The 17,067-nt window shown below is 36.7% G+C and overlaps 1 protein-coding gene across 1 annotated transcript; it reads left to right on the top strand.

The window, feature by feature from the left end:
• Positions 1 to 4,046: 4,046 nt before the first annotated feature.
• Positions 4,047 to 8,013, top strand: LOC147606447 (uncharacterized). The gene is made up of 5 exons (XM_086792272.1): positions 4,047 to 4,585; positions 5,479 to 5,555; positions 6,806 to 6,973; positions 7,467 to 7,576; positions 7,844 to 8,013. The coding sequence occupies exons 1-5, from the start codon at positions 4,337 to 4,339 to the stop codon at positions 7,882 to 7,884; spliced, it is 645 nt and encodes a 214-aa protein (XP_086648398.1). The 5' UTR covers positions 4,047 to 4,336; the 3' UTR covers positions 7,885 to 8,013.
• The last annotated feature ends 9,054 nt before the right edge of the window (positions 8,014 to 17,067 follow it).

Raw genomic sequence — 17,067 nt, 5'->3', positions numbered from 1 at the left:
GCCATGCATATTATAATATCATACTTAAGTATCTCTATCCCAAGAAAGTAATTTAGTTCACCCAAGTCTTACATCTCCAACTCTACATGTAACATTTCTTTAACTTGCTCATTCATCTCATGGATACCCCCAGTCAAAATTAGGTCATCCACATATATGATGATGATAGTGATATCATACCCTAACGTCATGCCATATAGAGAACTATCTGAGTCACATGAACTGAAACCAATACCATGTAGAAACCTGTTAATCCTACCATACCAAGCCCTTGGGGCTTACTTCAGTCCATACAATGCTTTTTAAAGTCTGCACACCCTATCTAGATACATAGGATGTACATATCATGGAGGCTGCTACATGTACACCTCTCCTGAGAGACCTCTTCTGAGAGGTCACCATTTAGAAATGCATTTTTAACATCCATCTGATATAAAGTTTTACCTTTTTCTTGCAGCTAATGAAATAGTTGCCTTGATGGTAGTCATGTTACCACTGGACTGAATGTTTTCTCATAATCAATGCCATGCTTCTGGGCATACCCTTTTGCAACCAACTGTGCTTTGCATATGTTGATTGTACTATCAACATTGTACTTGATTTTTATAAACCCACTTGCAACCAATGAAATGCTTCCCTGATCCACTAGTGTCCATGTCTAGTTACTCTCAAGAGCATTCATTTCTTCATCCATGGCCATATCCCACTGTGGGATACCTACAACTTGCTCAAATATAGCTAGCTCATGATGCTAAATCACTTTAGCCATGTAAGCATCATGCTCTGCTATGAAACCATCATATGTGATCCTGTGGATTGGATAATTGACCCAGCTACTTGACCTTAGACTAGGTTGTTGCTTACTGGTTTGAGTTGTACCTATGGGACCCACATAACCAACACCATCCAAATTGCTTGGTTTACATGTATACATGATTTGTGTACTCATATGAGCATCAAAACCCATGTTAAAGTCATATGTTACATCAAAACCATAAAAAACAAGGCTATTGTAAACTGCACCATACATGGCTCTACTCTGCCACTTGGACCTGGTCTGTAGATGGGTCTAGACATCTTAGTTTTTCCTAGGGGTTGACTTGGTGATTGTCCAAATATCTCCTACAACATGCTAAAGTCAGTTTTTTCAAACTATCTTGGTTTGACTTTGGGAAGTAGGTGAAAATGGCAACTTTGCCTTTTATGAACTATGCACGGTTTGACCGGCAACCATATGTACACTTGGTTTTACATGTGTGCCACCTTTTATACTTGATCCTGAGCTTGACCTAAGTCTTCCAAACTATGGAGGCACTTCACTTGACACTAGTTATGTCATATCTCTTGACCCATACCTAGTGTTATTGCTTATACTTGCATCGTAAGACCCACTAGCCCTCAACTCATTCTCAGACCAAACTTCTGCCATGTCACTGGCATGTCTAGCATCTAATTCACATCCAACTAGCTTGTACCAGTTATTAAACTCATCAAACACCACATCTCTATTGATGTAAAGCTATCTAGCAGATGGGTTGTAGCACCTGTAGGCCTTACTTTCTGTTGAGTATCCTATGAAGATACACTTTTCTGCATTAGGGTCCAGCTTTGTCCTCACATCATCTAGGATGTGTACATAACAAATACAACCAAAAACTGTCAAATGTGCAATGTCTAGCGTATTCCCATTATATGCCTGCTCTGGGGTCATGTTATGCACTACCCTTGTGTACGTGTCCTATTCATGATGTATACTGCTATAGCACATGCTTCAACCCAATAAAACAATGGCATATTCTTCTCATTCATCATGGCTCTACCAATCTCAACTATGTACCTATTTCTTCTTTTAGCCACCCCATTCTACTGAGGTGTGTACTTGCATGTTCTGTGTTGCTACATTGATTTACACTCCAATGACAGGATGAAGGTGAAGCGATGGGGGTGTCAAGAAACGAAATTTGAACTACATTAATGAGCTGCAGTACATTAATGAGCTGCAGTACAAACCTCTAATTCTATGAGATTCTTCCGGCTAACAGTGTCATTCATAGCGATTAAGTTCTAGTGACACTCCTAGCAACACATAAAATGTCGCTAAATGACACTCGTTTTTTTTTTTTTGAATATTGGTTAAAAGTGTCAATATTCGTGTGGTTTAGCGACGCCCCATAAGTTTTGTTGCTAACCCCGATAGTTTGACAAAAAATCTCCATTAGCTAGAGAAAATTGATGTATTCAATATAAGTTCTATGCTTATATATTATGGTCTTATTTAAAATGCTAGATAGGCTTACATAGTTTGACAAGAAATCTCCATTAAGCTAGAGCAAATTTTTGATGTATTAGATATAAGTTCACATTTTTATTACATAAGTATATAAATGAGATTCCAAAATCTCCCCTCTCATTCATCCATCTCATCTACTGCTATACTTAATTATGATGATGAAGCTTGATCAAATCATCTACATCATCCATTGCTACATTTTTATCTATTCAATGGACTAGTTATTTTGCCTTATATTTTGTACATGTGGAAACCAACATTCATTTGGAAGGGTGACGATCCCTTATATGTAAGTAAATTTGTAAAGTAAAGAAACTTTACATTCTAGACTAGTATTTATCATGGGTTCAGAATGATGGCTTCTTCAGTTCTTCTTTAAGGTGCTATATTGAATTACATAGTTGGCAAAAATTTTCTATTGGGCTAGAGCATAAAACAATGATGCATTAGATAAAGGTTCATGTCTTGATTACAAACATATAAAAGTCATTTCTCTCATTTGTCCACATTCTCTACTACTATACTTATGATTATGAAGCTTAATCAAATCGTTCATGTCATCAATTGTCATGAATGGATTAGTTATTGTGTCTTGTGCTATGTACACCTAGAAATTGACCTTCATTTGGATGGGTGGTGCTCTCCTTTTTATTATTATTTTATTATTTTATTTTTGTTTGAGGAGGAACACACTTTTCCTTTCACCCCTTTTGTGTAGTGAGGAGAAGGGGTGGACTAGAATCAAACCTTCATCCTAGGGAAGAAAGGTTACCGCCTTTTCCATCTCACTATTTTCCTTAATTAATAAGGTTATTGAAACATTAGGAAAAAAATAACTTCTAAGGTTGTATTGACTAATTAATGAATTTATATTTATCCACTCGTTATGTAAATGGGCCTCTATTGTCCTCCCACACCTCTCTTGTGTGAGTAAATTTGGATGGAAAGTAAAGAATGAGGGTTATGGGGGACCATTTAAGGTCCTTTGGAGTAAATTTGGAGGCTAAAAAATGGAGATTACTAAGGGACTGGGGTAAAACCATTAAGGGACGTGTGTGTGTGTGTGTGTGTGTGTGTGTGTGTGTGGGTGTGTGTGGGGGGAGGGGGGGTGTCGTTTCAACTCTTCGGCCGGCAGTTATCCCCTCTGTCTCTCTTTTTCTCTCTGTGTATCCAGAGAGCAGCCTTCAAGAGGTAATTAATTGCCTTATTTATCTTAATAACAATTGGTTATCCCCTAATCACAAGCAGGATGACTATAACTCGATGATATTTAAGTGACTACATCTCACAGTGGGATTAGCGCAGGCGAGGATTAAATTAACACAAATGAAGCACATTAAAAATCGAGCACATTATTGGGCACCTCTGCATGCAGGAGTAGCGTCAATTTCGTATAAATGAGCACGTCTGCATGCAGGAGTGTCGTATAAATGAGCAGATTATTGTGCACGTCTGCATGCAGGCGAGGATTAAGTGGGATTAGCGCAGGCGAGGATTAAGTTAACACAAATGAAGCACATTAAAAATCGAGCACGTTATTGGGCACCTCTGCATGCAGGAGTACTTCAATTTCGTATAAACGCGCACGTCTGCATGCGGGAGTGTCGTATAAATGAGCAGATTATTGTGCACGGCTGCATGCAGGAGTATCGTCAACGTCGTGTAAATGAGCAGATTACTGTGCACGTCTGCATGCAGGAGTATCGTCGAATCCGTCTAAATAAGCAGATTATTGTGCGCCTCTGCATGCAGGAGTGTCGACAATGTCGTAGAAATGAGCAGATTATTGTGCGCCTCTGCATCCAGAAGTGTCGTCGACTTCGTATAAATCCGCAGATTATTGTGCGCCTCTGAATGCCGGAGTATCGTCGACGTATAAATGCGCAGATTACTGTGCGCCGCTGCATGCCGGAGTATCGTCAACTTCGCATAACTGCGCAGATTACTGTGCGCCTCTGAATGCCGGAGTATCGTCAACCTCGTATAACTGCGCGTTTGGGCATACAAAACCAGGGAGTTCACGAAAACAGGTAAATAAATCGAGCAATGGATAGATCGGAGAGCCATTTCAGCCTGGCACACGAGGAGCATGCGCCGTCCGAGCCCCCTCGTGCCCGCCATGATCGCGTCCCAGAAGAAGAAGAAGAAGAAGACGACGACGTCGACGCAGGTGACCACGTCCATTTCTGTTCTCATGATGGGCAGCCGCCTGCAGTTATCCGCAGCAAATACGAAGGCCGCACCAACAACCTCATCAAACTCATCCGCATGACAGGATCCGGCGACCTCTTTGCTGTAATAAACCTTAATCACGTCAATATGAACGGGTTTTAACAAACGCATACATTAATCAAAACCTTAATCACGTCAATATGAACGGGTTTTAACAAACGCATACATTAAACAAAACCTTAGTCACATGCATACATTAAAAAACCTTAATCACATGCATACATTAAACAACCTTAATCACATGCATTACAAATTCTTGAACCAAGTAATGTATACTCTCTCTCTCTCTCTCTCTCTCTCACACACACACACACACACACACACACACACATGCAAGTGCATGCACTTGCTCACACCAAGCAATCATACCCCATGTAAGAGATGGCATGCTTGCTATCATTATAGAAGCCCTTAAATAATATTTAAGAGGAGCCCTTTCACCATACAAATACTTTGATGAATGGTGTGTGTGGATGCCTAGAAGAAAAATATTGTTTTTTTTTAAACCAAGCCTCCTCAATCTCCATATAAAATTAAAATACAATTCCTCAAACTTCGTAAAAATGTACCTAAGATTTCACTTCAAGTTTTAATCCCAAACCTTCTAAATCACTGTAGGAGTCTTTTTACATTAAAAAAAGTTTGGTAGGGTGATGTATGCATGTGCATGCATGGGGTAATCATGCATCAATTATGAAGAAAATTGATACTAATCATGCTTTCTTAAGTGTCCTCAATCTTGATCTATAACATAAAATTAAGATATCTCTTTGAGTACGCTTAAGTATAAACCTCCCTATAGCCTCATTTGTTATTAGGAGGCTTTTTACCCAACAATTAATAATTTTCTTTGACTTCATATCTTAAGGTATGGATGCTTTTATTTGTAGTATTTTTACCTAACATTTAATATTTTTTGACTTCATATCTTAAGATATGGATGTTTTTATTTGTAGATTCCTCACCCCCACAAGAAAACAGGTTATAAATGTCGTAATGCTTATGGATTTAGACCGGTTTTCCAAGATGAGACGTAAGTACAAATGCACCTTAAATATGAGTTTCTATAGTAAAAATGTTTTTCTCTTTGCAAAAATGAAAAGATCACAAGGAAATAAATTATATAAAGCCTCAATTAGAGGCCGTTTAGACATTTGCAAAAAATGAGAAAGAAATTAATTTAAAATGTTAATGAACCTACAACAAGAAAACCATTCAAAGCATGGCTTACTTAGTAACTTAGTGTGTAAGGCCTATATATATAAAGGGCTAATAAGCATACAAAAATCATCTTGTTTATAATAATACAAGCTATTGCTATTGTTATACTAAGATTTAAACATCTATAGTGTTGCCAATGGGCTCTAGCTTCGAGTGGTATAATTGCTTGGCTTGCTTACGCATGGGTCTAAGGTTTGAACTTGAGCACCTAAATAATATAAAGAATCTAAAATTTTTAGGAAGGAAAAGAGATTACCTATATTATGTAGGTGCATAAGTTTAGATCTTGGAACCTCCAAGTACATAATATAAATGTTGGTGTACACAATTATGTACCAAGAGGCTGCAAGGTTTGAACTTAAGCACCTACAGAATATAAGTAATCTGTTTTTTTATCTCAAAAAAAAGAGATTCCTTTCATTATTTAGGTGCCTTAGTTCAGACCATATAAGTGTGTGTAAGCAAGCGAAGATGTTGTTACTAGTGGGACCTAAAATTGAATAAGGTTTCTTAGACCCAATTTTTGGGATTTGTGGGTGGGAAAGGATATGGATGGGAAATTTACTCATCTATCACCATAAGCAGTCAAGATAAATCACATTTAATGGTGGGAAAGGATATGGATGGGAAAATTCCTCATCTATCACCATAAGCAGTCAAGATAAATCACATTTAATGGTGGGAAAACTACAAGTATGTAAAGACCAGAAGGACTCATGTGTTGTGACTAAACTACAAGTGTGTAAACACCCCAACTAAGTACTCATGTTAATCACATTTGGTGGGAAAACTACAAGTGTGTAAAGACCCTAAGCACTCACGTTTTGTGAGTAAACTACAAGTGTGTGAACTCCCAAACTAAGTACACAAAACAACACCCCAACTAAGTTCTTATGTTTTGTGAGTAAACTACAAGCGTGTGAGTAATCCACATGAAGCTAAAGGTTACACATGAAAAGATAAATTGATTGTGTGTTAATTAATATACAGGACGAATAAATTGATTGTGTGTTAATTAATGTACAGGACAAATTAATTGATTGTGTGTTAGTTAATATACAGGACAAATTTTGCCTTTCAAACTGACGTGCTGAAAAACACAGCCGAGGTTCTAAGAAAGAAAAAGCTTGTTCCTTACCACCCTAATGCTCCCTGCAATAGAAGCCCGGAAACTTACAAAAATCACGTTGGCACACGTTACAACGATTGTCGCAATGCTAGCTATCTCTCGTAAGTAAGCTTATCACTGTAAATTACTCACTAACTATGAAATAATCATGCTGCCAATTAATCATTCATGTTATTAATCACATTAGTTGATTGATCATTAATCACATTAGTTTGTTCTCATTGATTAATCACATTACTTTCTTCTCAGTGATTAATCACGTTAGGTTGTTCTCATTGATTAATCACAGTTTGTTTGCAAACTTAGCAAGATAATAATCATTGATAAATTAAAGAAGTTTTTTTTTTTCATGATCATTGCAAATTTAGAAACATCCCCCCCCCCTTATTCTGTTGGAGCAATTATGTACAATTACCATAATATGTGATTGAGTAAGCATAATTTCTTTTCCATGATCTTTTTCTATTGAGAATCTAAAAGATATGTGGGTTTATGCTATAATTTAAGAAAGAAAGGAGCAATTATACAAACCTAAGTTGCTCTAGCTGAGCTTAAAAAGCTTAAATACTTTCTTTGATTTATATTTTATTGTAGTCTCTATGATGGAGTACCAAAACACCTTCACACCCCTAAGACTACAAATCAACTATTCATGCATTACAAGCTAGATCCCGTTGGCAATACCAACCATGCCATTTTTGCAGGTAAGCAAGCTTTTGGTACTCAATGTTGATCTTACCCTCAAATATGTTTGATCCTTTATTAAAATATTTCATCCTTTATTTAAAAATTTGATCCTTATTAAAGCATTTTAATATTGAACCCTTCTGGCACTCAATATTGATCTTACCCTCAAATATGTTTGATCCTTTTGGCACTAATTATTGATATTACCCTCAAATATGTTTGATCCTTTATTAAATCAATTTACTATGTATTAAATCCACTTTTCATTCCCTATTTTTATGTAGATAAAGCAAAAAGAATGCACCGGCTACAATGCGAAGGCTGATAAAATAATGTTGTAGCATTCTAAATTACAAGCAACATTCAAATCATTCTCAATAAATTCAGGATATCTCAATAGCATTGAGAAGATACTTCTTGATATAAGCATCATGAAATAATATGAGCCTTGCTTACATGGATTATGTCTTGTACATGTCAAATTAGTATGTTTTTTTTTTTTGCAAAAATACAATCGGTTTAACACTTGAATTAGATATTTTTAAGATTTTGTATAATAATATGATGAAGATATTTTTAAGATTTTGTATAATAATATGGTGATTTCATCTTTCTATTTAAAGAATTTTAGCTCATGTAATATGCTATAGTGGTATGTTGAAATCAACACCAAAAGTTTATAGAGACTCTAGCTACTTCTTGAGATCTTCTATATTAATACTATAGTAACACTTCCTTAAATTATCATCTAAGTACATTTATTTTCATGTTGTATGGTATATTAATGCAAGAGGACAGAGTTTTATGATAAAATGTGCTATTCCAAATAAGAAAAAAAGAATGTATTTGGTATTTCAACTTGGAGCTATGAGGATGGAGTTTTATGATAAAATGTGCTATTCCAAAGAATGTATTTGGCATTTCAACTTGGAGACATGAGACAATTATTCCAATCTATCCCCAGTCTTTTATTCAAGAGCCCACCACCTATGAATTAAATTTATCAATCAATAATAATATAATTACTAATAATAATTCCAACTTATAGGTTGTAATTTGGTAACTAACCAGTAAATTCTAATTACGATGAGCTATATTTCATATAAGAATTTCATTCAAATTATCCCACTAAACAAAGAGGTATTTAGGTTTTGGATAGTAGCATAATCTTGGTGCTATCAATAATAAAATTGCCTTGTTCAAGGTGAAGGCCATGACATAATAAAAATTTTGTGCACATTGTAACCAAGTGTGCTCCAATGGTAACCAAACTTTGTAAGGGTGGGGTCTACATATATACCTTGTTCAAGGTGAAAGCCATGACATGATAAAAATTTTGTGCACATTGTAACCAAGTGTGCTCCAATGGTAACCAAACTTTGCAAGGGTGGGGTCCACATATATAGGTCCACATATATACACTTGCAAATTTTGGTCATTGAAGCACATTTGGTTGCAATGTGTGTGCCAGATGCCTGGCTTTCACTGTGTCGTAGGGCCTTGCACTTGAGTTGATGTAGTTTGTCTGGCATCCAAGTGTAGATGCACGTGACATGCTCTCCTACTTAGCTTGTAATGGGATTCTCATTGCCATCAACAATGCCAAAAACTTTACAAAGAACGTTTTGTCTAACCAAACTACTTTAGGTAGTGTCGTGTGTGATAGCTAGAGCCATGCTTGAAGTGTTGGGACAATTTGTTCAAGAACCACAACTTCTACTTTGTCTATAATATCTAGTTCATGCTCATCTAGAACCTTGGATTGAATTGGATGTGCATATGACTTGAGCTCATTTTATGGTTCAATTCAACATCCATTGGTAATAGTCATAATTTCATGGAAACCTCATTGATTTTCTTTGATAATAGGGAAACGGTACAAACTAGCTTTGGGAGTGCTTTCCTACTTGCTTGAGTCTTTGCATGTCACCTTAATTTAAACCTTGAGAGAGAGAGAGAGAGAGAGAGAGAGAGAGAGGGTCAGTGTGGGAGATGAGGTGAGAGAGGGAGGGAGGGAGGTAGGGTGGGAGATGAGGTGAGAGAGAGAGAGAGAGAGAGGTAACAAAGGGGAGTGATAAAGATGAGATAAGAGAGGGAGAGACAGAGGGTGTAGACAGAGTGGAGAAGAGAGATAGATAGATAGATAGATAGAGAGAGAGAGAGAGAGAGAGAGAGAGAGAGAGGATGTGAGTAAGATGAGGTGTGTGTGTGTGTGTGTGTGAGAGAGAGAGAGAGAGAGAGAAGAGGAGGGAAGAGGGTGGGAGAGGGAGAAAGAGGAAAGGGTTATCTCCCAAATTTATTTCTATTAGCTCATCTTCATGCAATCTGACATTTTTTTTCTTCCTTTTCTTTATCTTTCATGAATGCTAAGATGACTTCTCCTCTTCTTCTTATAGTTCCTCACATGGATTTCTAGTGGCTTCTTTTTGGTTGAGGCTTTATTTCTCACATGCTTTCCCTTGTCTTTTTTGTTTCTTCCACATCTGCTTTCTCCTAACTTTTATTGATGATGACTGGTTGCATTTTTTATTGCACCATCAAGATTTCTAGATCATATTTCAAGACAATCTTTTCCACATCCACTTTAAACAATGAGAGTAGGTCTGACTTTTTCCTAAAAATTTGCTCGTCCTCATTATCTTCCACACCTTCTAAGTAGTTTAGTCCTTCTACATATGTATTGGTCTACTCTAGTAGCCGACTTCAACTTATCCTTGGCGGCTGAGACTGACCTTCTTCTTCCCTACTGAACTGCTGAGACTCTAACCTTCTTCTTCCCTTATTCTATCCATTTCCTAGTTATGCTTGATTTTCAGTTCTCTCAACTATGGGCTTCCTAGTAGCATGGCTCCCAATACCTCGTCCCTTTTTAGGATAACGAATACCACATGGAACACACATTTTGCTATCTCAAATTATTCTCCTTGGACAATTCCAACTAGCACGCTTTTCTTATCTGCCATCTTGACATGTAATGGGGCTAGTTGAATTGCAGTGATTCCAAACTATTTTGTCAAGGTGTTTGACAATATGTTAACACTTGAACCTCCATCTAGAATGACTTTAGACACCACTTGTCCTTTCATCTTGACTATCATTTTCACTAATTTCTCAATGGGAATAAACTTCTAGAGAAGTTTCTGCCTTCAAAGTTTGACAACAAGGTCAAGAATTGATCTAGGGTGATGTTGAGCTTCATCTTGCTTAGAGATCATATCCTTCACTACTTACTTCACTCTCCTTTTGAGGTATGTTCTCTTGTCCCAAATTGGATTTGTTTTCACTTTTTCTTGACTCTCCTTTCTTTTTATCTTGCTCTTCTTGGCTTTTTCTTTCCTCCTTTTTTAAACCCACTCATGATATTTTTATGCACCATTAGGGGAGCGATGCTGTGGAGTCACCTTTGTGGACCTATTCTACCTACAAATTTATCCCCTTGCACCATGTTTTGGCTATGAGCATTGCATGTTATCTGCAACGTCCTACTTAATGATCGCACTATAGAACTTATTTTAGGTGCTATGGGATAGGACTCTTACAGTCCATGGTAGGAGAGACCCCATAATGACATGATGACATGATTATACTTTACCCAGTGGGAGGACCCTAACACACAGGAAGTGCTTGTAGAGCATGGGAGGAGGGCAAGAGCTTATGCACTTACACCATCATTCTATGAAATAATGTTACTGACTCCTTGTCCCGTCTAGACAATGGTGGGTCATTTCCTTGACAACTTAGCTAGAAATAGCTACTTAACTCACTTTAGTACCCATGCTATATCATAGTGAGTATGCACTAAGATTGTTACCTCATACACCAGAGGAGACATATATAATATAATCAAACCATGAGGAGGAGGATGAGCTTAGTGACACTGAATTCGACCTAGCATATGAGTTATGGCTAACTGATGATGGCCTTTTGCGATGATTTTGAAGATTTTGTTTTTGGGTGAGAGCATGATAAGGTGGACTAAAAACTTGTGTCCTGGACAATGGTTTACAACTGGTTGTAAAATACCTTTATGAAGAGTTAGAGAATTAAAACATGGTTGTTTAATCTTGTTTCACATTTATTATATCTAAAAGGCACTAGATAAATTACTAAATATATCTTATGATGATATTAAATCCACTAATATTGGTTGTCTTCAAGTGTGGGAGCAACCAATGCAACTAGTAGAAAGTGTAGCACCTTACCATGCTTTCACTCTTTTAGGTTCACAGGAAGCAACAATGGAAGTTCTCAATATTACAAGTACAATTCTACAAGACCAACTTCCCAACCATATAACTAACGAAGTGTATTCTAAACCCATCCTTAAATGTTGTTATTATTTTCAATTTCAATCTTTTTCATAAATTTTCAATTCGATGTTTGCTTGAGTGCTTGCTTGACCATTAAGGATTTGGTCCTAGTTCAATCTTTACTTAGATCGACCTTAAAGTACACCAAAGGAGTATGCCAAGTACTCCACCTTCCTTGGTGTGCCCTCTTTAGTTAGAGTAGAGTGTTCTAGGTAAATTGTGAAAGTGGAAGTAGTTTTAGAAGAAAAAAAACAACCAAACAAAAAAAAAACCCTAATAAGATAACCATCACCATGTGAGATCATGGTAGGACTTTTGGCTCTTAGTGATAGAGCCTTGGGACCGTAGCCTTGATAACATGAAGATAATGGTAGATCCATAATGAGATTAGACTTATGGTCCACAAAGTGTAAAAATCAAGGTAACACTAAGAAGTGCTACCAACTACTTCCCAATCATCAGTGTGCTATCTATAACAACACCAACCATACAACCAATAAGTGTGCTACTACTACAACACATGAAACAAGAATTTCAAAAAGATAACAAAAGTAATAGTAATTTCTGCCTATTGAATAGCACTAGATCCTCAAAATAATCGTCAGAAATAATTGTTAGTATGGAAGAGGAGGAGGTGGTAGATTTGGTTAAAGAGAAATATAACTGACCTGCTACTACTATTGTAATACACCTAGTCATAGGAGGATTAACTATGTAGTGTGGCACAGGCATAGCAAGAACTATAGGAGGAAAGACAACAATAGGAGGCGGCCCTCAAAGGATTGTTATATAGGGTGTGATGGTAAAGATAGATGCCTCATCCTAGAGATAGCAGGAGAAGCCCCAAGAAGCAATGGTAGTTAACTAGGTCACAAGGGCCTATGAGTGAAAAGGTGGATGATAGATTCAAGACACATACCAAGGAAAAGCCAAAAGAATGTGTGTGGGTAGCAGAGGGTCTAAGAAAAACTCGCCAAGCTTATGAAATAAGCACAAAGAGTGATCTAGATGATGTAGGAAAGCAAGAGACAAGAGGTCCAGAAGGGATTGGTGTGGTGAGGTTATGTGAGTTAGGATATCAATAGATATAAGATTGATGTACTATTGAGAGTCTGAGCTAATATTTAAGAATGTCTTATGGGTTGGTCTCTACTTTAACTCTATTCTATACTACATAGTTCTATCTACTCAGTGTCAATTGCATGCATGTCTGTATGTCAACTCCTATCTAGAAATATGAAGGATCTAGGAAATAACCTGCGCGTAGTCATGATTAACTCCCCTAAGCATGAGCAAACTGGTGGCTCAATGCTTTCTGTTGGCTTCTCGCATTGGGCACAGTTGAGATAGTGGTTTCTCTCTAGGAGCCAACTAGGTTGTCCGGAACCACTGAAGTGTCAGGTCTTGACTAGCGACAATTTTGGTGATCATGCTCAAAAATGGTACGCCAAGAAGGGGAGTAGGAATGTAGAAGTTAGTTCTACATAGGAAGCTTGAATTAGGTTGTGCATGACATGCATATTCTCTTGGACCACTTCTGATGTAGAAGAGCTAGTCAAGATAGATCATGAGAGGAAGTAAGCACGTCCTTGTGTCGGGTATGTTCACAAGGGAGTCATAGTAGTGCAATGGGATAGTACATGGAGAATGAGGAAAGTTCAAACAAAGCAATACGGTACGCCACAGGCAGTTGGAGGCCTCAGGAAAAGAAGCTCATATCTTCAAGTTTTTATAATGTATTGTATAATTACTTAATGCTTTCTTTTATGAAAAAACTGACTCTTCTCCATGTCATCATATCCGATTGTGAACAAACTTTGCAAGCATGTGGGGTGGACCCCAACCCACATGCTTGCACAGTTTCATCACCATCGGATGACGTTTGGGTATGATGGCATGCAAAAGAGCGGGATTTTGAAATGCCTCTCAAGCTCTGGGAGACTTAAAAATTATGCACTAAGTCCCGCTTAACCATTCGATTATGACCAAACTTTGCAAGCATGTGGGAGGCATCAAACAAGACCCTATTAAACTCATCCATGGAAACACACACACACACACACAAATTTATCCAAACATGTCTTCTTTTTCAAAATTCTAGAGGATAAAATACAAAAAAGCTTAAGGACTCTTGGAAAAAGGTTAGAAGGTTTATGGGAATTTTCTGAGCCATTGGATGAAGAACTAGATCAAAGCCTAGCAATTCATGTCACCTTTACTCCCAAAACCAATTCTGAGAACCCAAAAACCACCCTCTTCTTGAAAAAGGTTTTTCTTAATCTTTCACCAATTGGCAATCGAACCATATGGATTGATTTAGCAAGGGATGGGGATTATCGCTCTACTCTAAGTTTTGAAGAAGCTTCATCGAATTTTTCTATAGTGGGCGACTGTGAGGCATAAGGTGTTGTTTTTTCATCCCTGGATTGTTATCACACTGTGCGCTTATTTCAATGTCAAATTTTTTTAATAGCCACTACCATCTTCCCCTGCCCCGCCACCACCAAGTGCCTTATTTTCTTCTTACTAAAGCTAAAGCTTATATTTAAAGGTTTATCTTTTTTGTTTTTTTTAAACTTATAAGCTTTTCTAACAAACATTTAAACATTATGCTTATACTATTAGAAGCCTATTACTTTTAGAAAAGCTTAAACGCACGAGTTCTTCTCTATTTTTGTTGTGCGTTGGCCGATTTATATGGCCAACTCATAAAGCCTTCAAAAAACAAAAATTCTTTAAATCACATCAATTTTGAACCATCCAAAGTTTCCAAAAGTTTAAAAATTTCCACCTCTTCTACAAGTTACATAGAGGCAGTTCCTGTGCATATTTTGGCAAACTAGAAATCATATGATCCAACTGCAAAAAAAATATTCTTTTCACCTTAACAACAAAATTTAGCAAGGGGACACAACTTGATGGTGGATTCTTCTATGAAATTTTACGAACCTTTTCAAGACTTCTTCAGTGTGTTATTAGTTGGATTATTTGGGCGTCAAGGAGTTTTCTACGTCGGACGTGTTTCTTGGGAAATTTTCTTGAGCTTTTGAAGCCGCAAAGCTTTTACCTTTCAAAATTTGATGGCAAAAGAAAGATGCTCGCACAATACTTACTTGGCTTAGTCAACTTAATGATTACTTTTTAGGGGGGAAATTCGTTGAGAAGGATAAAATCAAGTGTGTTACCAATCATTTGGTGGACAATGCAACATTATGGTGGAACATGACTAGAACCAAAAAGCACAAACTAAAATCTTAGGAGAGATTTCGAAAACTTATTAAGAAATATTTCTTACACTCACATTACTAATCTGGGGCTAGACAATAATGGTATATCTTTAGGTAGCTTGAGAAAGAGAATATATCCACTTACATGGATAGATTTTGGCAAACCTTACTACAAATACATGTAATTAAGAAAGTTCGCACCAAGGATCAAAGAAGGAAGTTTATAGCAGGGGTTTGAAACCCACAATTGGATCAGAAGTAAACATGTATCGACCACATTCTCTTAGCTCAGCTATTTCCTTAGCCTTGAATTATGAAAAGAAAAATGGCATTTCCAAGGAAGCAATGACATCTCAAACCTTGACATCAAAGTTCTTGAAGCCTAAAACCTTTCAACCCTTCAATGGTAATAACACATGTATTGACACCAAGGTTGATGATTCTCAACAAGCTAATAAAGATGATTCAAAGAAGTGTTTCAGGTGCAACGAGATTGAAAATATTGTATTGAATTTTCCACAGAAGTCAAAGAATATTTCACTTGGGATTAATATGATTGATGAAGAAGAATACTTTTATGGGACACTTGAATTTATTACACATAAAATTCCTTGATAGGTTGTCTATTCCGTCTCATAATTAGAGAAGGTACTAGAATTTATATTCTATAAGACATTAATCTCCTTTGCTCACAATACGCAAACATGCAACTACGATCAGTTGCCTATCCATGCAGGAGGGATGTTACATAATGCCCACCCTTAGCTGAACGAGGATGCTCGAATGCTAGTGTGCCATGCTAGTGAATTGGTATCATAGGTGACCCCACATTAAATGCTAGTTACCTAGTGTTATTGGTATAGCTTGAGACCATGCTTGATGGATGTATGTTGTTGAAGTGTAACAACAAGTAGTGCCATGCTTGATGACTGTTCATGATCGAAGTAAAACAAGTGGACTACGCTAGACAACTACACACGGTCAAATTGTAACAAGTGGTTTATGCAAAATACATGCCATGCTAGATGATGCGTATAATGATATGCTCATTGAAGTGTAACAAGTGGTAAGACATACCATGCTAAATGTCTGCTAAATGATGTGTATAATGATATTCTCATCAAAGTGTAACAAATTGTGAGTGCTTGTGCCTATCAACGTTTCATATTGAGATTAATTATTGTGATAGAAATTAATTGGAACAACTAATATGTTCATGTTTATGAGATAGGTAATGAGTAGTATGTGTGTCGCACATGGAGGATCTTATCTAAATCATCTTGGATTATTATTACTTTGTATGAGTTATTTTGTTGGCCATGTGACAAATGATTGTACATATTATTTATGGATGCTTATATGTGGCGTTACTATATTACTAGCACATATGTTAGAGGAATTTTTGTTAGTTTACACTTAGTGTGTGAACAAGCTCTAGTGCTTAAGTTATTTTTGTAAAAGTGGAAAAGCAAGCCAATTTTTATATACACAACTATTATTAGCTCCTTGGGCTATATTTTGAATACAATTCTCAAAATACTCATGTCGTGAAAAGGGGAGCTAAACACATGAGGAGGGATATTGCACCCGATAGTGTGTTGATAGTGATGTTTACTCCATCTCATATTTTTATGTTATGCTTAAGTCTTGTAAATTTGTGTCAAGACTATGCTTTGTTCCTTGATGTATAAGTGAGTTTGATTAATTCTTTAAGAAATACATGAGGTCCCGTGACACATACATACATACATAGTGTGTGTGTGTGTGTGTGTGTATACATGTGTGTGTTATGTATTAACACACACACACATGTATATATATATGTGTACGTGTGTGTAGATTTGTGTATCTATATTGTATTTTTTTTATGTGTGTGTGTGTATACACTAGCTATATCTATATATGTAATATACATATATTAACACTATTTCTATGTATATATATGTAATATACATATCTATGTATACATAC

The sequence above is a fragment of the Cibotium barometz genome, chromosome 57, assembly GCF_041138505.1.
Source record: "Cibotium barometz isolate CiBa-2024 chromosome 57, ASM4113850v1, whole genome shotgun sequence".
NCBI lineage: Eukaryota > Viridiplantae > Streptophyta > Polypodiopsida > Cyatheales > Cibotiaceae > Cibotium > Cibotium barometz.
The sequence above is the reverse complement of the archived record's forward strand: the minus strand, read 5'-3'. Positions and strand labels throughout refer to the sequence as shown.

Bases quoted from the DNA above. Each gene is read 5' to 3' on its own strand.
- LOC147606447 (XM_086792272.1), top strand. From the start codon at position 4,337: ATGGATAGATCGGAGAGCCATTTCAGCCTGGCACACGAGGAGCATGCG. The intron at 5,556-6,805 runs GTAAGTACAAAT...GTTAATATACAG, and splicing joins CCGGTTTTCCAAGATGAGAC to GACAAATTTTGCCTTTCAAA. The intron at 7,577-7,843 runs GTAAGCAAGCTT...ATTTTTATGTAG, and splicing joins CAACCATGCCATTTTTGCAG to ATAAAGCAAAAAGAATGCAC.